This window comes from Salmo trutta, chromosome 5, assembly GCF_901001165.1.
Source record: "Salmo trutta chromosome 5, fSalTru1.1, whole genome shotgun sequence".
In the NCBI taxonomy this organism is placed as follows: Eukaryota; Metazoa; Chordata; class Actinopteri; order Salmoniformes; family Salmonidae; genus Salmo; species Salmo trutta.
The window spans coordinates 54,663,615-54,681,761 of NC_042961.1; the positions used below are offsets into that span (position 1 = coordinate 54,663,615).

An 18,147-nucleotide genomic window follows, 5' to 3' on the forward strand; every position below is an offset into this window, starting at 1 on the left:
AAATTTGGCCGTCACCTGTGAATGTTTCCAGTGAGAGTTCTAAGTTTTGTTTTCAGTGAAATTATGAAATGTAGCTCCTCCCTTTGAAATGCTCATCCTACTCCCTTCTAAAAGGAACAGCATTTATCTTGTTGTAAGGGAGTACTCTTATGTGTGTGTGATAGTTTTCTTTCCTGTCCTGATGATTCCTGTCTGCGTTTGAAAAGTGTGCCGGGACAAATATAGCTAAAGAAAAGACAAAACAGGTAGTTTTTCTTAACCTTACTTTTTACTTTTGTTCAGTGAAGTGAAAGAAAGTGATGTTCAACTTTAGGTTTCAATTAATTGGCAGGAGGTGTTGGGTTACATGCATGTACAGTGAGTCACTCTCAACAGGATGGAGACCAGTCTTATTAATGATGATGTAGGTACAAGCCTTTGCTTGCTGTTGAGATTTCTAGCTCACTCAGGAAAAGAAAAAGATATATATATATATAAATAGATAAAAGAGAAGCAAATGGGTCTGATGTGTTCAATTAAATGGGGAACGAGTGATTTCTTTAAGTTTCTTAGATGGTCAGATATGTTACGTTATGTGCGCATGCGCAGCTTCACTAGAGACTTAAATTACAGCACCTGGTAATCACTTCACCGTAGACAATCATCAGGAGCACACAGCCCGTTGGCATGTAACTGCGAACTACTCAGTCTAGCATTGATGTTTAAGTCACTTATATGTTTGTGCACTGAACGTTTACCTCACTGTGTCGGTGTTAGTTGGCCGGGAGTAACTTGTAGCTCGCTGGGTGCGGTAGCTCAGCGAACCAGATGCTATATAGCATTAGGCTATTATTATCAGCCATTTGCATTGTGCTGATTGTTCGGAGCACTCTGCTGGTTTCTGTTGGCGGTGGTTTGGTTCGGTGATCCCTGGTGGAGTGCCGCATTATGTTGCGTTTGTGTGTAAATCCTTTGGACGAGGCATGTGGTGGCATGGGTTCTGTGTCCTGTGACAGCGTCCATAGCAACCTGTGACGGCAGTCACTGCGCATGCTCCTCTGGCGCTGGGCATTCTGGGTGATGTAGTTGGTGCTGTTTTAAGCCAGATTCGCCACATCTTTGATGGTGTTGCAGGCTTATTTGATTTATTATTTACATTATTATTATATTACTTGAATAATATGCTAAATAATATATCTGAATAATACATTGTCATTACTTGTTTGTTGTATTTCAGGTTTATGACCTGTGGTCATTTCATAAAATAAAATTAAGGACAAAACACGAGTCATGACATTGTGTGCTTCCTGGTGAGCCTTTTCGGAGGGCTAAATAACGAAAATCCGAACACTTGCAGTGTAGTTCAATTCCATCTGCTTAAAATGTTGTGCATGTGCTTTTTTATACATATTTAAACAGCATTTTCACAGTATTTGGGTTGGTCATTTCTTATCAACCAAAAGTAAGCAAATGGACTAAATGTATATTGACTCAAAGTATATGGATGATTCAAGAGCCATAATAATTTAATCATAACATATCTCCCCCCATAGAGATGTCATCATTGAATGTTGACAGCAGCGTTCTACCAGAAGAGCAGTTCCTGTGCTCTATCTGCTTGCATGTGTTCACTGATCCAGTTACCACGCCTTGTGGCCACACCTTCTGCAAAGTTTGTATTAGTGGACACTGGGATAACAGTGAGATATGCCAGTGTCTAAAATGTCAGAAACAATTCTATGTGAGACCAGAGATCTCCACCAACTCTGTGATAGAAGAGATCTCTGTACATATCAAGAGAAGAAGACTTGATGTACCAGAATGCTTAGCTGCTCCTGGGGAGGTTGCTTGTGATGTTTGTTCTACAAAAAAGACCAAGGCCCTGAAGTCCTGCCTGGTGTGTCTGACCTCTTACTGTGAGATTCACCTGGAGCCTCATCAGAGAGTGGTGAATCTGAAGAGACACAAGCTGATCGACCCTGTGGAAAACCTGGAGGACAGGATGTGCAAGAAGCATGATAGGCTGCTGGAGCTGTTCTGTAGGAGCGACCAGACATGTGTGTGTCAGTTTTGTGCTGAGACAGACCACAAGTCTCACGATACTGTGCCCATTGAAGACATGGGAACACACCAGAAGGTAAGATTTGTTGAAACCACACAGTAAACATTTATTTTTCTGCAAAAACAGAATTGATTTATGTCAATATTGTCTGTCTATAGGGTGAGCTTGCGGCCGCTAAAGCAGAGGTTGAAAAGATGGTCCAGGTCAGACAGAAGAAGGTGAATGAAATCAAACACTCCGTGGAGCTCAGTAGGGTAAGTCTTTAGAAATGTCATAATAAAAATAATATCACCAATACACAATGTTAATGTAATCAATGGGAAAATGGGTATAACAATTCAATCAGTTAATCAATAGTGTGTAAACATCTTTCCATTACATCAGGAAAGTACAAACAAAGAGATTGAGGACAGTGAGAATCTCTTCACCAATCTGTTGCGTTCGGTTGAAGAAAGACAAACCAATCTAAAGCAGGTGATGGAGGCGATGCAAACAGCAGCAGAGAAAAGGGCTGAAGGGCTCATCAATGACCTGGAGCAGGAAATCACTGAGTTACAGAGGAGAAGCACTGAGCTGGAGCAGCTCTCACACAGTGATGATCACCTCCACTTCCTACAGGCCAGTATCACTCAGTGGTTGATGTCAATGTGTCAGAAGATTACTATACTGTACATAACTTGTTGGCTTTCTGATCTCCTTCACTGTAGACTTACCTGACCCTACGTGTCCCTCCATCCACCAAGGACTTTTCTGAGATCAGTGTGTACTCAGATCTGTGTGTTGGGATAGTGAGGAGAGCTGTGTCCAATCTGGTGGAGATATTCAAGAGAGAATTGAAAACGCTAACAGACATGGGTTAGCTTTATCTTAAATTATTAAAAAATATATTTCTGAATGTAAATATAGTGGAGGATCAATCATTTTCATATTTTTTCAGAACTGAAGAGAATGAGGGGAGTTTAAAGGTAAGATGCTAAATTCCTCAACTACAAGCAATATGAAATTTAAATCAGAACAGGAATTGCCATTAACAGTGAATACAGTGCTGTGACAAAGTATTTTCCCTCTATCAAATTTTCTCGACTTGTGCATATTTTTGACACCGAATGTTATGAGATCTTCAACCAAAACCTAATATTAGAAATAGGGAACCTGAATGAACAAATAACACATCAATGACATACTTATTTCATTTATTTCATTAACAAAGTTATGCAACACCCAATGCCCCTCCATGAAAAAGAAATTGCCCCCTTACACTCAATAACTGGTTGTGCCACATTTAGCTGCATTGACTCCAACCAAACGCTTCTTGTAGTTGTTGATCAGTCTCTCACATCACTGTGGAGGAATTTTGTCCCACTCTTCCATGCAGGACTGCTTTAACTCAGCAACATTTGTGGGTTTTCAAGCATGAACTGCTCATTTCAAGTCCTGTCACATCTCAATTGGGATTAGGTCATGAATTCTGCACTGTATCAGATAATTCTACATATTAGACCATCCATCTGTTAGCTGAAGCTGAAGCACAGCTGGTTCATGCAGCAAGACAATTTTCCAAGTCCACAATCAAGTCTACATAAAATTGTTAAAACACAACCAATTTCAAGTTTTGGACTGGCCTAAACTGAAAGTCCAGACCTAATCCCAATTGAGATGCTGTGGCAGGACTTGAAACAAGCAGTTCATTATTGAAAACCCACAAATATTGATGAGTTAAAGCAGTTCTGCATGGAAGAGTGGGCCAAAATTCTTACACAGCGATGTGAGATACTGATCAACAATGACAGGAAGCATTTGGTTGCAGTCATTGCAGCGGTGGCACAATCAGTTATTGAGTGTAAGGGGGTAATTACTTTTCACACAGGGGAATTGGGTGTTGCATAACTTTCTTTGTCAACTCAGGTTCCCTTTATCTAATATTAGGTTTTAGTTGAACTGAAAACATTCAGTATTACAAATATGCAAAAATAGAGAAAATCAGAAAGGCAAATACTTTTTCGCAGCGCTATATATTTCAGTAAGGTTGCTATGGATTTTCTGTTCCACAGAGGACGTCACCCTGGACTCGAACACAGCAAGTCGTTGGATATGCCTGTTTGATGGTGGCAAACGCATCAAACACTCTAAAACATCCCAGATCATCATATCTGACAGCCCAGACAGGTTCGACATCTACCCCATGGTTTTAGGAGAGAAAGGCTTCAACTCTGAACGCCATTACTGGGAGGTTCAGGTGGGCCTAAGAAATGACTGGTATGTAGGTGTTGCCAAGGAAACAGTAAACAGGAAGGAAGAGGTCCAAATTAACTCAGCGCATGGGTTCTTTGCGCTGGGAAAAGATGGATTTGATTATAAGGTTAATTCCTCCCCCCTTAAGAATCTTTATCTGAACCCCAGGCCTAGAAATATTGGGATCTATGTGGACTATGAGAGGGGTCAGGTCTCCTTCTACGACGTGGATGAAAAATCTCACATCTACTCTTTCACAAACCAGTCTTTCACTGAGAAACTCTACCCTTACTTTTACGTGTATAGCAAGGCCAGAAAGTCAGAGGCATTGGTCATTTCCTGCATGGAGGACCCAAGCGCACGCTACCTATCACTCCTGCAAGCCGTCTCTAAAGCTAAAGAGTAACCATATGAATTGTATGGCTCTAGCACTGTAGAAATCAGATGTTATAGTTTCCCTTCCAGTCATTCTAATGCATCATAATGTGGTTCACTTTCTATAAATTCCATAAATATTTATTTCTAATGTATCTTTACTGACAGTGTCAAAACACATTTTACATATCGTAGAACAATAATTCAATATTGTTGACACTCACTGTTGCCTATCTGTATCAATGGTTGTTTAGTTTGTATGTACACTGAGTATATAATGTTATAAATCAAGACAAAATAAATATTTTTCTAATCTACATTTTTTATTTTTTTTATTTTGCATGTGTAAGATTTGCTAGAGGGGAAAGTACAAAAAGCACCAGCTCCACTTTAGGACATGTTTATTAGAATAGGTGGTAAGGAAGATGCAATACTATGTGCCTCCCCTGGAATACTATGTACCTCTCCAAATGTGCCTCCCCTTTATTGACAGTGACAAGGTGTGTCCTCACCCTTGTGATTGGGTGAGGAGATCACCAATGAGTGTGCCACTTTACTGCACACACACTTACACACTTGTTGTGCCACCGTAGGCCTAGGGCTAATGCCACCGTAGGCCTAGGGCTAATGCCACCGTAGGCCTAGGGCTAATGCCACCGTAGGCCTAGGGCTAATGCCACCGTAGGCCTAGGGCTAATGCCACCGTAGGAATAGGGCTTGACTTTATAGTATCCTCCTTAAAGGACTGGTAGGTGACATTAGCTTCTTATGTTTTAATATTATATGAATATCATGAGTATTCATACATTAATGTATTAATATAATACTTTTCATTTTTGTGGTTTTCTAGACTGTGGTGTCATGCTGTATGTGCCTGTAGAAGGAGTGCTATACTAGGAGCTAGAGACAGACATAGCTGCAGAGGTTCTCAAACAAAGCAGTCGTCTTACACAGGGTTTTCCTAAGAAATATTTAAATATTAGGATGAGCGTGTCGGAGTGGCATTGACACAAATTCAGTAGAATAGAACACAGTATATCCATATGAGATGAGTAAAGCAGTATGTAAACATTATTAAATTGACTAGTGATCCATTATTAAAGTGACCAGTGATTCCATGTCTATGTATATAGGGCAGCAGCCTCAAAGGTGCAGGGTAGAGTAAGCGGGTGGTAGCCGGCAAGTGATGGCTATTCAACCTCTTTGGGCTAGGGGGCAGTATTTTGACGTCCGGATGAAAAGCGTGCCAAAGTAAACTGCCTGTTACTCAGGCCCAGAAGCTAGGTTATGCATTTAATTTGGATAGAAAACACTCTAAAGTTTCTAAAACTGTTAAAATAATCTCTGTGTATAACAGAACTGATATGGCAGGCGAAACCCCGAGGACAAACCATCCCCCCCAAAAAACATTCTGCCTACCACTGATTTCAATGGCTGTCACTTTCATCATGAGGCGAAATCATCCCAAATTGCAGTTCCTAGGGCTTCCACTAGATGTAAACAGTCTTTAGAAAGAGTTTCATGCTGGTTTTTGGAAAAATGAGTCAGAAAATGTAGTTTTTCTAGGTGGCTCCCATTTTGGCTGTAGTGTTTCCAAGCGAGTGGTTGAGAGCACGTTCTTTATTTATCTCCGGTAAAGACAATAACGATTCTCTGTTTTTTTAATTTGATAATTTATTTACGTATTAGGGTACCTAAGGTTTGATTATAAACGTTGTTTGACTTGTTTGGAAAAGTTTATTAGTAACGTTTGGGATTCATTTTGTATGCATTTTGATGGAGGGAAACCGGTGGATTATTGACTGAAGTGTGCCAGCTAAACTGAGTTTTTATGGATATAAAGAAGGGCTTTATCGAACAAAAGTACCATTTGTGATGTAACTGGGACCTTTTGGAGTGCCAACAGAAGAAGATCTTCAAAGGTAAGGCATTTATTATATAGCTATTTCTGACTTTCGTGTCGCACCTGCCTGGTTGAAATATTTTATTTTTTATTTATTTATTTATTTAACCTTTATTTAACCAGGTAGGCAAGTTGAGAACAAGTTCTCATTTACAACTGCGACCTGGCCAAGATAAAGCAAAGCAGGTCGACACATACAACAACACAGAGTTACACATGGAGTAAAACAAACATACAGTCAATAATACAGTAGAAAAATAAGTCTATATACAATGTGAGCAAATGAGGTGAGATAAGGGAGGTAAAGGCAATAAATAGACCTCGGGCAGATAACGTCGGTAGTCCAGTCGTGAAGGCCCAGTGGGGCTCCGGATCGGCAGTAAAACGGGTCCGGATAGGTGATTGTAGACCAGGAGTGGCTGATGGAACTCTTGAGCTAGCTAGCTCCGGAATAATTTATGTTTGCTCCGGGATCGACGTTAGCCAATAGTCACTCGGATAGCAGCTAGCTAGCTGCAAGATCCAGGTGTAAATGTCCAGAGCTTGCGGTAGAAATCCGGGGATATGGAGAGAAAATAGGTCCGGTATGCTCTGGTCTGAGTCGCGTTGTACAAAACTGCCGATTTGCTTTTTGAGGAAAAGGATAGCTGATGACCGCTAGCCGTGGTTAGCTGAATACTAACGTTAGCCAGTGAACTGGCTAACTTCTGGCTAGCTTCTGTTGTGGATTTCAGATTTGAGGTGAAAAATACTTTAAAAAAAACAAAAAAAGATTCGCACCACAAATTGGTGAGGTGGGTTGCAAGAGAGTTTTAAAGTAGAGTTTTTAGAAATATGATATAATAATGCTGTGAAAGGATCCAGGAATCCAAATGATTTGGGTGTATCCCATCCTACTTATAACATTTGCTTTGTTTCCAGAAGGTATAAAAATTGTCAATAAAATGTTACACCCACAGAGCTGCAATAGTTTCGTAGCTATATATGGAGGGCAACAAGTCTGCTGAAACGTTACATGCCATGGGGAGGGCACTGGGCCAGATATTATGGGGCGTTTGTTGGTGTCAAGCAGAGACCCAATCAGTTCTTTAAAATCCATCTTCAGCTGTTGTGAGCTGCCCTTCATAATATTATTTAATCCCACATGAACTATCATAAAGTCAATTTCCTGATGTAGGTTTAAAATGTTTGGGAGCAGCTTATTAATGTCTTGTACTCATGCTCATGGATAGCATAACGTTTTTGCTCAGGTACTGAGACATTTCTCATCATTGAACTTCCCAATACAATGGCCGGAGAAGGGGATGGAGAAATCCACCCATTCCTACCCCTCACACAATTCGTTGAACCTTTCGCAGGCCTATGAGTAGCAGGATAGCATACGCCCGCTGCTCCTGGGGATAGATCCAGACCTCCCATAGCAGGCAGTGCCCCGTCAGATCCAGAGAGAGGGAAAGGTTCCAAACTCGACGACGAAGCCGCTGCAGGAGTCAGCGTAGCTGAAAGCAGCACAGCCGTCGCAGACACAGGCAATCCCAACGATAAAGGCACAGGTCGATCAGGTACCACCAGTACAGCGAAGCTATAACTTATGTCTATCTGCTCCGAACCCCTCGCACACACTCCTGTCCGCTTAGCAGCATGCCACTGCCTTCTGTTTCCACGACTTGTGACATGGGACCAGTGCTGATTGAAACAATCATCTTGCTGTTCTTCGTCTACTCCACTACAAGACGGAGGAGGAGAAGCAGATGGAGACGTCTTTCTCGGCAGGCAAGTTCCAGGTAGCACAGGCCATTCGGAACGCGACAGATGACAAGGCGGGGAAACATTCATCAGGCCTGAGCGGCATCCAGCTACAGGAGTCGAGAACTGAAACTTGACTCGAGAACTAAAACTTAACTGAAATCTTATCAGAAACACGTTGGGTTGTTTTCACAGCTTTCTTTTTCCTTACCATCGGTCAAACTGATGTCATTTGGAGATTTTGTACATTTTGTAAAAACGTTTGCGATATGGTATTTTCTCACCAGTCCCTAAACGTCTTTGCTCCTCGAGCGATGACAGAGAACTTTACTGATATTCACTATATAGATTTGAATCATTCATTCTATCAAATTATTACATTCTGTTTCACAGGGGTATATTTAGTCTTCTATGGCAACATATTATGACAAAAGAGAAGCTACATGTATCTAACTATAGACACGTTGACTAACAAATAGCCTACCCAAATATCCGAAATTATAAGCAGGAACATATCTTAATCAAGCAAAAAATAAATCCTGCAACCGCTGTCAAAAAAACCTTTCTGCCGTTTTTGACTGTAGCTTATAGCGCATTGTCTATATTTGTGGGTTAGGGTTGTGTGCGGGACTCAGAGTTTGACTTTATTACATATGGGTTATTAGATGGGTTATTAGCGGGGCGGCAGGGTAGCCTAGCGGTTAGAGCGTTGGGCTAGTAACCGAAAGGTTGCAAGTTCGAATCCCCGAGCTGACAAGGTACAAGTCTGTCGTTCTGCCACTGAACAAGGCAGTTAACCCACTGTCATTGAAAATAAGAATTTGTTCTTAACTGACTTGCCTAGTTAAATGAAGATAAAATAAAAATTGCGGGTGAAAAAACAGCTGACCCGCACACCACTAAAATGTATGGCTTCTTATAATTTGACTAGAGTAAAGTTGAAGGTGTTGAATTATTTTGAACTTTGCCAGAAAACAGTATGACCCACCAATCAAGTTTTACACAGGGTTGTCACCATTTTGTGATTGTGCAGTTAGCATAGTTTGTCTTTGTCTTGTGTAAATACTGCAGCTTGTTGTTAACATAACGTAATGCCACAGAAGTGAAACTTTGGTAACAAATCTGCACGCAAAGAAAAATGTTTGACTTTCAAGCATAAAACACACACACACACAAACACACACACACACACACACAGGTTTTCCACACATGTTTGCATAGGCCCACACTGGTACTGATGTAGAAATACCTGATTCAGGGAAAGGGGTGTGGATTTCTTATGTTTTCAGAAACGAAACTCAAGACAGAGAGAAATAGAGATCAAATACACAGGGAGTACACATGGTAAAGGAAGATCGCATCAGCTGAAAGGTAGAACTCTTTTTCTTATACTAAAAACAGATTGTATGACTTTTATGTGTACATTATACTACCGTCAGGATGTGTTGATATAGGATGTCAAAGAATGATGTTCAACTGTCATGTATTATTGATTGTTTGTTATTGATCATGTACAGGTACGATAGATGTAATACATTATGAGATGGTGTAATACTGTTGATAGACATATTATACTTTGAAGGACTATGGTAAAACTACTTCAATTATTATTTCTGTATCAAAACTAGCCAACAATTAGCCTCATTCAATAATCCATGAAATAGTCAAAAGTAGGTCAGTACGGTACGTAGGTACAGTAGGTAGGTAGGTCAGTAGGTAGGTAGGTCAGTAGGAAAGTAGGTAGGTAGGTCAGTAGGTAGGTAGGTCAGTAGGTAGGTAGGTCAGTAGGAAAGTAGGTCAGTAGGTCAGTAGGTAGGTAGGTCAGTAGGTAGGTAGAACAGTAGGAAAGTAGGTCAGTAGGTAAGTAGGTAGGTAGGTCAGTAGGTAGGTAGGTCAGTAGGTAAGTAGGTCAGTAGGTAGGTAGGTCAGTAGGTAGGTAGGTAGGTCAGTAGGAAAGTAGGTAGGTAGGTCAGTAGGTAAGTAGGTCAGTAGGTAGGTAGGTCAGTAGGTAGGTAGGTAGGTCAGTAGGAAAGTAGGTAGGTAGGTCGGTAGGTCGGTAGGTAGGTAGGTAGGTAGGTCGGTAGGTAAGTAGGTAGGTAGGTCGGTAGGTAAGTAGGTAGGTAGGTCAGTAGGAAAGTAGGTAGGTCAGTAGGAAAGTAGGTAGGTCAGTAGGTAGGTAGGTCAGTAGGTAGGTAGGTCAGTAGGTAAGTAGGTCAGTAGGTCAGTAGGTAGGTCAGTAGGTAGGTAGGTCAGTAGGAAAGTATGTCAGTAGGTAGGTAGGTCAGTAGGAAAGTAGGTAGGTAGGTACAGTAGGTAGGTAGGTCAGTAGGAAAGTAGGTCAGTAGGTAGGTAGGTACAGTAGGTAGGTAGGTAGGTATACACACAGTGTCTTAGAGGCGTCTCTCGTTACATGGGTGTGTCAGTGGTCATACCATATGAGGGCATACCTATATGTCTCACTGTGAAATCTCATTTGACTGATGCAAATACCTCAATAGACAATGTACTGTAGACATCAGGATGGTGTTGTACTGTCCCTGTACCAGCAGAGGACGACCAAACACGGTTCATTTTAGTGCCTCAGTTACACAGCAAAGTTGTGACTATTCTGTAAAGCAGCGTTTTCCAAACTCGGTCCTGGGGACCTCATGGGGTGCACGTTTTGGTTTTTGCCCTAACACTAAACATCTAATTCAAATAAAAAACGTTGATTATTTGAATCAGCTGTGTACTGCTAGGGCAAAAACCAAACTGTGTACCACCAACAATGCATCTCTAATATGCATTTTAGTCTCTTAAAGGGGCAATCAGCAGTTGGAACAATAACAAAGTGTGATTCCCACCCCTGTTTCGGTAAAAAGCTTATCAATGGGGCTGGAGAATTGTAACCATTCCTAAATTCATGGACAGACCTATGGATGCAAGGGCTGACCATCCATTATATCAAGATGATAGTTTTAACCATGTTTTAAGGATACATAGTGTTTGTTTCCAAACATTGGAGTAAAACAAGCTTATATTTTGGGTTGTGATGGAGTACTACAGTTGAACTAAGCTCACGAGGCATTTAAAAAGATGTAGCAACTGCAGACTGTCTGTTTAATGAACGATGAATAATGAATCTGATATCTCTAACGTCCCATATCAGACATGGCCTTCTCATCTGCAGTCTCCATCTCCATCAACACCCCTGTCCTGATTGAGCAGCACCTCAACTGCTCCATCTGTCGGGGCCTGTTTAAGGACCCGGTCACCACCCCCTGTGGTCACACCTTCTGCCAGACCTGCCTGGAATGCAACCTCCACTTCAATGACCTCATATGCCCCGTCTGCAAGGAGCATCTGAGGAGGAACCCACAGGTGAATTCATGCCAGATAAAGTCAATATAACACTTCCTGTCTCAGCCATTTTCCCCACTACATCAACCTGTTGTTTGGTGGGGGATGTATTGTACTAAAATCAAATCAAATGATTTGTAGACTAACCGAGCTGTATACTAACAGGGAAATGCTTACTTATGGGCCCTTCCCAACAATGCAGAGAGAACAAATTTAGAAATAGTAGAACAAATATTACACAAGGAATACATAGACAAATAATAACACAAGGAATAAATACACAATGAGTAATGATAACTTAGCTATATAGACTTGGTACCAGTACCGGGTCGATGTGCAGGGGTACGAGGTAGATATTTACATACAGGTAGGTATAAAGTGACTAGGCAACGGGATAGATAATAAACAGTAAGAGCATCAAATTGATAAACAATGCACAATATCACCCACAGGTGAACATCATCCTCAGTACTCTCATTCAGGAGTTGAAGAAGGCCCAGGAGAGGAAGCCAGGGGAGTATTCTGGAGCTCCAGGTGAGGTGGCCTGTGACGTCTGCACTGAGAGGAAGCTAAAGGCCCAAAAGTCCTGTCTGGTGTGTCTAGCCTCATACTGCGAGACTCACCTGGGCCCCCACACCTCAGCAGGCAGGCTGAAGGGCCACAGGTTGGTGGCCCCTGTGGATGTCCTGAATGGCTTGGTTTACTTTGACTTGATTTGATTCTTGCTAACAGGTCACAATAAATCTGTAGAAATACAGAAAATTGCATAGAAAACTTCATCAGAAAACACACACTTAGATAGATGGATAGGACAGGACAACAAAATAACATACACTTTCCAGTCAACAAAAGGAACTAAAATGTTGTATTGTTTAAAATGTATAAACAGGCTGGTGGCCCCTGTGAAGGACCTGGATGGGAGGGCGTGTCTGACCCACGGTCGTCCCCTGGAGCTGTATAGCAGAGCAGAGGGGCGCTGTGTTTGTGCCCTCTGCGTGGAGGAGGGTCACGAGGTCATCTCCGTGGAAATGGAGTGGGACAGGAAGAAGGTGTCATATTGTCATATTTTCAATGGGTTTTCATGCTGTCATATATTCAATTGGTTCAATAAACTCTGTAGATGTTTCGTTGTGTTTAAAAAGTGTGTAGTATTGAGTGGGTCTGAATGAGAGTGTGTATTGAGTGATGAAAACATAAAATAACCTAACACAAAACCATGAGATTGTGTGTGTTTCATTGTGTGTGTGTCTGTACATGTTTGTATGTCCTAGGGTAACCTGGAGAGCACCAAGGCTGATATGCAGGGGAGGATCCTGGAGAGGGAGAGAAAGGTGGAGGAGATCAGGGTGTCTGTGGAGCAGTGCAAGGTGAGGCCTGGTTAAGTCAGAGTGAGGTACTACCTGTTTAGCTGCAAACACAGAGATGGAGGACTGTAACAGTGCACATGAGACTGTGTTACAAGCACAGAGAGAGGGAACCAAGATAGTACAAATAATCTGGACCGTATGCACAAAGACATGAGGAACTATACCTGTAAGGGTAGTCTTGTGTGAGTCAGAGTGAGTCACTACATGTCTACCTGCAAACACAAAGATGGAGGACTGTAACAGTGACATATTTAACCATGAGACAGGCGGAGAGACCTGTTGCACATAGACAGGGAGAAAGAGAGACCTGTTGCACATAGACAGGGAGAAAGAGAAACTTGAAACATGAAACACAGACAGTGAGACAAGCACAGAGAGAAATGTACAGTGAAAAGTGAGGCAGACAGAGACAAAAACACAGGGGGAGAGAGACATTGAGTTAATACTGAGTTGTTGTCCACCATCCATCCTCTAGGCCCACGTGGACAGGGAGAGGAGGGAGATTGACTCTGTGTTCAAAGCAGTGATAGCAGCTGTAGAGGAGACCCATCTAGATGCTCTCAGGCCCATGGAGGAGAGGCAGCAGGAGGTGGAGAGAGAGGCAGGAGAACTCACCCAGGAGCTGAAGAGAGAGATCAGAGAACTGAAAGAAACCATTGGTCAATTGGAGGATGTTGCTGACCTCAAGGATCACATTCACTTCCTGCAGGTGAGTAATTTTACTTTGACATAACCCTTTTAATATATGATCCACTCATGATCTCCACTGGCACCACACTCTGAACATTCTGCAAGCTGTTCCGATGTTAGTTGATGCATGTGTTTGTACCAGTATTGTGTGAAATACAGTACATGGATTGTACTAGACTGGAGTGTCTATTGTCTGTCTAAAAATGGTTGAATTTGAATTTCATAATGATACAGTATAATGAAAAACAAGTATTCAATGAACTTTGTCATCTATCTCTGTTAATGTGTCTCTCTTTCTCTCTATTGATTCCTGTCTCCCTCTCTTTCTTTCCCTTGTCCCTCCATCCGTCTCGCCACCAGACTTTCCCATCCCTGTCGGGGCTGGGTGATGGCAGAGACTGGACTGAGGCCTCCATTGATACTACACTCTCCTTTGGCACCATGAGAAGCAGCTGGTCGACCATGACGGAGAGAATCAAGCACGAGCTGGAGAAGCTCTCCTCAGTTGGTAAAAGATTGAGACAACATAAACCGTACTAAAAATAATACAGTTGAAGTCGGAAGTTTACATACACCTTAGCCAAGTACATTTAAACTCAGTTTTTCACAATTCCTGACATTTAATCCTAGTAAAAATCTCCTGTCTTAGGTCAGTAGGATCACCACTTTATTTTAAGAATGTGAAATGTCAGAATAATAGTAGAGAGAATGATTATTTCAGCTTTTATTTCTTTCATCACATTCCCAGTGGGTTAGAAGTTTACATACACTCAATTAGTACTTGGTAGCATTGCCTTTAAATTGTTTAACTTGGGTCAAATGTTTTGGGTAGCCTTCCACAAGCTTCCCACAATAAGTTGGGTGAATTTTGGCCCATTCCTCCTGACAGAGCTGGTATAACTGAGTCAGGTTTGTAGGCCTCCTTGCTCACACACACTTTTTCAGTTCTGCCCACAAATTTTCTATAGGATTGAGATCAGGGCTTTCTGATGTCCACTCCAATACCTTGACTTTGTTGTCCTTAAGCCATTTTGCCACAACTTTGGAAGTATGCTTGGGGTCATTGTCCATTTGGAAGACCCATTTGCGACCAAGCCTTAACTTCTTGATTGATGTTTTGATATAAATATATCCACATCATTTTTCTGATGCCATCTATTTTGTGAAGTGCACCAGTCCCTCCTGCAGCAAAGCACCCCCACAACACGGTGCTGCCACCCCTGTGCTTCATGGTTGGGATGGTGTTCTTCGGCTTGCAAGCCTCCCCCTTTATCCTCCAAACATAACGATGGTCATTATGGCCAACCGTTCTATTTCATCAGACCAGAGGACATTTCTCCAAAAAGTACAATCTTTGTCCCCATGTGCAGTTGCAAACCATAGTCTGGCTTTTTTATGGCGGTTTTGGAGCAGAGGCTTCTTCCTTGCTGAGCGGCCTTTCAGGTTATGTCGATATAGGACTCGTTTTACTATGGATATAGATGCTTTTGTACCTGTTTCCTCCAGCATCTTCACAAGGTCCTTTGCTCTGAAGTACGTTCATCTCTAGGAGACAGAACACGTCTCCAGAACGCGTCTCCTTCCTGAGCGGTATGACGGCTGCTTGGATCCATGGTGTTTATACTTGCGTATTATTGTTTGTGCAGATGAACGTGGTTCCTTCAGGCGTTTGGAAATTGCTCTCAAGAATGAACCAGACTTGTGGTGGTCTACAATTTTTTTTATGACGTCTTGGCTGATTTCTTTGGATGTTCCCATGATGTCAAGCAAAGAGGCACTGAGTGTGAAGGAAGGCCTTGAAATACATCCACAGGTACACCTCCAATTGACTCAAATGATGTCAATCAGCCTATCAGAAGATTCTGAAGCCATGACATCATTTTCTGGAATTTTCCAAGCTGTTTAAAGGCACAGTCAAGTTAGTGTACGTAAACTTCTGACCCACTGGAATTGTGATACAGTGAATTATAAGTGAAATAATCTGTCTGTAAACAATTGTTGGCTAAATTACTTGTCATGCACACAGTAGATGTCCTAACCGACTTGCCAAAACTATATAGTTTGTTAACAAGAAATGAGTGGAGTGGTTAAAAAACGAGTTGTGTAAGTGTATGTAAACTTCAACTGTAAATATTATCGGACTACTTTCCAGTGTTTTTCTGTTTAGCTTGATATGTTGCAAGTACCCTGACAGCCCAAATATGTGATTTCTTCCACAGAACTTGAGAGGATCCTGAAGTTTGCAGGTGTATATTGTTTTTATTTCAGTGTAAAACTACATTAGTATACGAATATTTTAGAGTACATCTCAACCACATTCATTTTGTAGTAGGCCACATGTTAACCTCATTCAGGCCAACTGATAGGCCTTATATATGCCCATATATCTTTTCATATCAATAACAACCATATATGATGTTATGCAGTTGACGTGACATTGGACCCGGACACAGCAAACACACAGCTGATTCTATCTGAGGACGGGAAAGAAGTGAGAGATGGAGGGAAGATACAGGACCTCCCTGACTGTCCGCATCGCTTCGATCACTTCGGCAGTGTCCTAGGACAAAACAAGCTAACCTCTGGGAGATCATACTGGGAGGTGGATGTCGGCAACAAGACGGGTTGGGATCTGGGAATAGCAAGAGGAGATGCCAACAGGAAGGGGAAGCTCTCTGTGAATCCTACTAACGGTTACTGGGCAATAGTGAATTATAATGGTGCCAATTACGGAGCCTTGGGGGACCCCCCTTTTCTGTTGTCACTGAGAGAAAAGCCCCAGAAGGTGGGGGTGTTTGTGGATTATGGGGAGGGGTTGGTGTCTTTTTATGATGTGGAGGCTAAGGCTCACATACATTCTTTCACTGGGTATTCCTTTATTGGGGAAATATATCCATATTTCAGCCCACATCTTCTGAATGGGGAGGAGATCTCAGACCCACTGGTCATCACCAAAACAGGGTGATGTCACGCATTGCTCAGCCTTATAGGTGAAAGACATTCACTTCAGGTTAGGATTAGGGCTACAACTAGAGTTAGGGTTGAGTCAGGTTAGGGCTGTGGCGGTCACAAAATTTGATTGTCAAGCAAATAACTGTCGGTGTCAAGGTAGTTGACCGTTAATTAACATAAACACATTTAGCATCTCCTGGCTTACACACATACAAGCCATTGGTGCAGACCTTTGGAACGTTAACATTTAAAAAGTCTAATAAGTCCATGTAACATAGCCTACTAATTCACAATAAATCCATTATTTATTTTAGACAGGTCTAAAGAAGCATGATATTAAGAAAATGTAGTCTATTTCAGAAGAATACAATAGCATATTTTGAGATGTCCTTCTTTTAGGTCCTGATCTGGCTATGCCTGTCACGTCCTGACCATAGAAAGCTTTTATTTTTCTATGGTAGAGTAGGTCAGGGCGTGACAGAGGGTTTTGTCTAGTTTATTTATGTCTATGCTTGTTCTAGTTTCTTTTTTCTATGTTGGGGGTTTGTCTAGTTTATGTATTTCTATGTGGGGTTCTAGTTGTTGTATTTCTATGTTTTCTTTGGGGGGGTGATCTCCAATTAGAGGCAGCTGGTCATCGTTGTCTCCAATTGGGGATTATATTTAAGTGGTTGTTTTTCCCACCTGGGTTTGTGGGAGATTATTTTGAGGTAGTGTATGTTTCACCTCTTCGTCACGGTTTGTTATTTTGTTTAGTAGTTTATTTTTATATCTTGCATAGTTTCACAGTTTAAATAAAAATGTGGAACGATACACACACTGCACTTTGGTCCCATTCTTCAGACAGCCGTGAAAATGCCAAATTCATGTGGGCTACACTAGTTAATTTAGAAGACAAGATTTGCTTAGAATTCCGTTGCATTATTTTATAGTATGAAGAATAAAATTGAACAAAGCTGAATAAAACAGAAAGGATATTTTCTCCAATAGATTTGAGGAAGTGCACACATGCGGCTATTTTATGTTTGGCGGTTAACAAAGAAATAGGTATTCCTATATGCTTAATTTAGTTATTCATGTAACTTTAATTGTTCTACAAACGTTGAGCTATATGTTTAGATGTCTAATACATTGTGAGGCTGCATGATGCGACTCTAATGATTTGAAAAACGTTGCTTTAAAGGCATGAGCTCTGCTTAGTTTTTTGGTGCAGGCTGTACACACTACATCAGTCACTCATTCACAATTTGACAAGCACTTGATGCCGCCTAGAATTTTACAGTGGAATTCCCTTTGTGTGGCCGTAATGCACCCTAAAAAATGTCATGCCTTTTGCAGGCAGTAGCCGTTGTGCCCTTCTCCCCGAGTGCTGCTTGCTCTGAATCACCTCTCACTAGCATGGCTCTCCATCACTTGATCGGGTCTTTCTCACAGGCTACAAGTGAAGACCGACACTTCGGGGACACAACTGCGCGCGTCCTTATCCAATTCAAAGGTTCATA

The 18,147-nt window shown here is 41.7% G+C and overlaps 1 protein-coding gene across 1 annotated transcript; it reads left to right on the forward strand.

Moving 5' to 3' along the window:
- The first annotated feature begins 120 nt into the window (after positions 1-120).
- On the forward strand, positions 121-17,129 carry LOC115194978 (uncharacterized). The gene is made up of 17 exons (XM_029754881.1): positions 121-245; positions 1,533-2,116; positions 2,200-2,295; positions 2,426-2,659; positions 2,749-2,896; positions 2,979-2,998; positions 4,182-4,297; positions 4,442-4,591; positions 9,556-9,668; positions 11,446-11,657; positions 12,089-12,300; positions 12,526-12,685; positions 12,908-13,003; positions 13,479-13,712; positions 14,054-14,201; positions 15,913-15,939; positions 16,120-17,129. The coding sequence occupies exons 2-17, from the start codon at positions 1,535-1,537 to the stop codon at positions 16,656-16,658; spliced, it is 3,087 nt and encodes a 1,028-aa protein (XP_029610741.1). The 5' UTR covers positions 121-245; positions 1,533-1,534; the 3' UTR covers positions 16,659-17,129.
- Positions 17,130-18,147: the final 1,018 nt, after the last annotated feature.